Here is a 2,724-nt window from a genome sequence, read left to right as displayed (position 1 = left end):
GCCTAAATGTGATTTCATTAAGTTCTAAAATACTAATTCATGAATCTTTCATACATTCATTTTTCAACTTTCATAACAAATAATCTCTATTTCAATTCTAGTTTAACATTTAATTAAGTAGGAAATCGTCTCTACCATTCCAACTCTTATTCTCCTTCTCAATCTCATTTTATGTCATAAATTTGACCAAGCACAAAGTCAAACCTATGAACATTCTAACTACATAAACGCAATAATTGAACCCTGGTGTTTTTCTTAAACCAATTACTCATAACGATTCATGAATTCAAAGCCAGTCCCAAGAGTATTTGATGAATTTCAGATTTCACTCAAGATTCCAGTTTAGGGTTTACGAGATTTACCTTTCGACATCATCTTAAGCACAAAAACCAAATACAAGAAAAAAGACAAAACAACATGAAAATGTCAACATCATTTTAAGCACAAAAAAAAAGTAACATAACATAACATTAACAAGCATTTGAATCGATTCAGACATACGTATCAATCAATGATTTCTTCATCTCATTAGCAATAGCCTGAGGTCGAGCTTCCCTCAACTTAAAGACATTCTCAATCACGGACAATTCGGTTGCAGTAGTGTCTGAACCACAAAACGCGGTCCAGTCATTAACGGTTAACCCACCGGCTATCACTTCACTACCACGGTTAACCGTCCCTGCAACCAAAGGGACCTGAAGGAGCGTTGACAGCTCATCCAAATCTTCAACAGATGTGTGAGGGTGCACAATACCACCTCTATTTGAAAACACACAATAACTCCCCACAAGTACATTTCCTGCAATTGTCTGCCTAAACACTTCCACACCAAGAACATCCGCTATCATATCCTCTGTTTCCTAATAATAATGATGTCAAAGACTCAAATCTTTTTCTGCCATGATAAATGAGGGTTTAGAAAACAAGGTACCTTGTCAAGATCAGTATGGGTAAGGGCAACATGGTCATTACACGCCATGCAGTTACCAAGAGCGGATAATTTCTCATTAATCCGTTTAACAACAACTGCATCAGGTAGGCTGTTCCTCAAGTGTTGAAGCTCTGTAAAAGTATGATAAATATAAACAGTGATTTATAATTTATAATTTATAATTTAAATTTATAATGTTTACCTTCATCGGTAGTGGTATGAGGCAAGAGAAGGCCTTTTTTATTTCCTACAAAAGAATGTTTAACATCAATGGTCAAAGTCAATAATGGGTTGATAATACAGAATTACAGATTGAAAAATGTTTTTTAAGGTAATTTATTTTACCTATGCAAAGCCTTCCAACTATTCTTGTGCCACCAATGGATGTTTTAACAACAGGAATGACATCAGCTAATTCAGACTCAAAGATGCTGCAAATCCGAATTCCAGATTCTTGTAAAATATGTTTATAAGTAACAAATTACAATAGCAGTTAAAAGAACAGATTGCAAACCTGTAGAAACTTTCAGAGCCTTCATTTGCTACCAAGCAGTATGCATTTGTGAGCTTTGTGAATACCCCAATTTCACATGAGTTTTCGAACCTTAGCCCTGAAAGAATGAATACATACACAAGTAATTGAGTGTATGTTTGGTTGGATGGAATGGAATGACAAAGGAATGTAATGGAATAAGCAAGGTAATGGAATGATTCATTACATTCAGTAATTTTCATATGAAATTTTATATACTATATGTAAATATAATGTGGAATGAGAAAAAGAAGGAATCACATTCCAACAAGAACATCTGTTTTCCATTCAATCAAAAATTGCATATAACAAGTTAGCTTACTTGTGGCCATGGTAAATGAGAAGGAGATGTATGGAAAATGGCTTCAAAGCAAGTATCCTGTCACAAAATTATAAAATCCAAGTATTTATGTATTAGGAAATCGTTATCTAACTTCACAAATCAAGTGAAGTTAATCAACTTAGGAAATGATTAAATTTTTGGTAGCCCACAACTTAAATGATTATAAAGTGATCAAACTTCTGATTCTCTAGTTCTCATTTCCTTCAATTTAAACACAAACAGCTTCCTTGAACCCAAGATCATTTTTTCTATCCTACTGAGGTAAGATAAAATATCTATCAACGCATATTTCAATTCGAAAATGAAAATAGAAAACCCGAATTTAGTAGAAAATACAGAATCTGTAATCGATTATTGATCAATTTCTAATCTTGATCGTTTCTTTGATTCAATAATAAGATATCTAAGCTTCAGTATTCGACAATTTATAAGTAAAAAGGTGGATCTCAATCCAATAGCGTGTATCTAGGAAATAAAAGCTTCGAGAAGAATGGAAAGAAGTTAAGATTGCAGTGGGGATAGAGAGTAGACCTGTGAATACGACGAAGAAGGAAGAACCTTGAGCGAGTGCGATTAATTCAGATACAGAAAGTCAGAAAGTAAAGCAGGAGTTGGGTGAATCAAATTAGGGCTTTGAAAAATGAAAAGTATGAATCAAAGGGATTTTTTGGGTGATATATATTTTTAGAAAGATTTTTGTTTCGGGTACACCGCTGTTGACTTTGATTCAGGAACTTGATGACCAAGCCAAAAATCTACTTGAACCGCAAGGTTATGTTTATGTTGATGCCTCGATCATTGAGAGAATTATATCCACAATGTGAAACTTATAAGGAATATTATTTTTCTAAATCAAAGTTTTATTAACTTTATTTACTAAAAGTATATTTTATAAATCTCCAATTTAAAAGATTCTTC

The 2,724-nt window shown here is 33.2% G+C and overlaps 1 protein-coding gene across 1 annotated transcript; it reads right to left on the bottom strand.

Moving 5' to 3' along the window:
• Nucleotides 1–307: 307 nt before the first annotated feature.
• LOC145092927 (eukaryotic translation initiation factor 6-2-like) lies at nucleotides 308–2,476 on the bottom strand. The gene is made up of 7 exons (XM_079030924.1): nucleotides 2,338–2,476; nucleotides 1,786–1,842; nucleotides 1,446–1,542; nucleotides 1,277–1,362; nucleotides 1,134–1,178; nucleotides 932–1,062; nucleotides 308–860 (listed from the first exon to the last, which is right to left on the bottom strand). The coding sequence occupies exons 2-7, from the start codon at nucleotides 1,793–1,795 to the stop codon at nucleotides 492–494; spliced, it is 738 nt and encodes a 245-aa protein (XP_078887050.1). The 5' UTR covers nucleotides 1,796–1,842; nucleotides 2,338–2,476; the 3' UTR covers nucleotides 308–491.
• Nucleotides 2,477–2,724: the final 248 nt, after the last annotated feature.

Source organism: Lactuca serriola, chromosome 3 (assembly GCF_051521515.1).
Source record: "Lactuca serriola cultivar US96UC23 chromosome 3, Lser_US96UC23_V15, whole genome shotgun sequence".
NCBI classification, from domain to species: domain Eukaryota; kingdom Viridiplantae; phylum Streptophyta; class Magnoliopsida; order Asterales; family Asteraceae; genus Lactuca; species Lactuca serriola.
This window is presented reverse-complemented; position numbering and strand designations above follow the sequence as displayed.

Bases quoted from the DNA above. Each gene is read 5' to 3' on its own strand.
- LOC145092927 (XM_079030924.1), bottom strand. The intron at 1,363-1,445 runs GTTTGCAATCTG...TCGGATTTGCAG, and splicing joins GGCTCTGAAAGTTTCTACAG to CATCTTTGAGTCTGAATTAG. The intron at 1,179-1,276 runs GTAAAATAAATT...ATTCTTTTGTAG, and splicing joins AGTTGGAAGGCTTTGCATAG to GAAATAAAAAAGGCCTTCTC.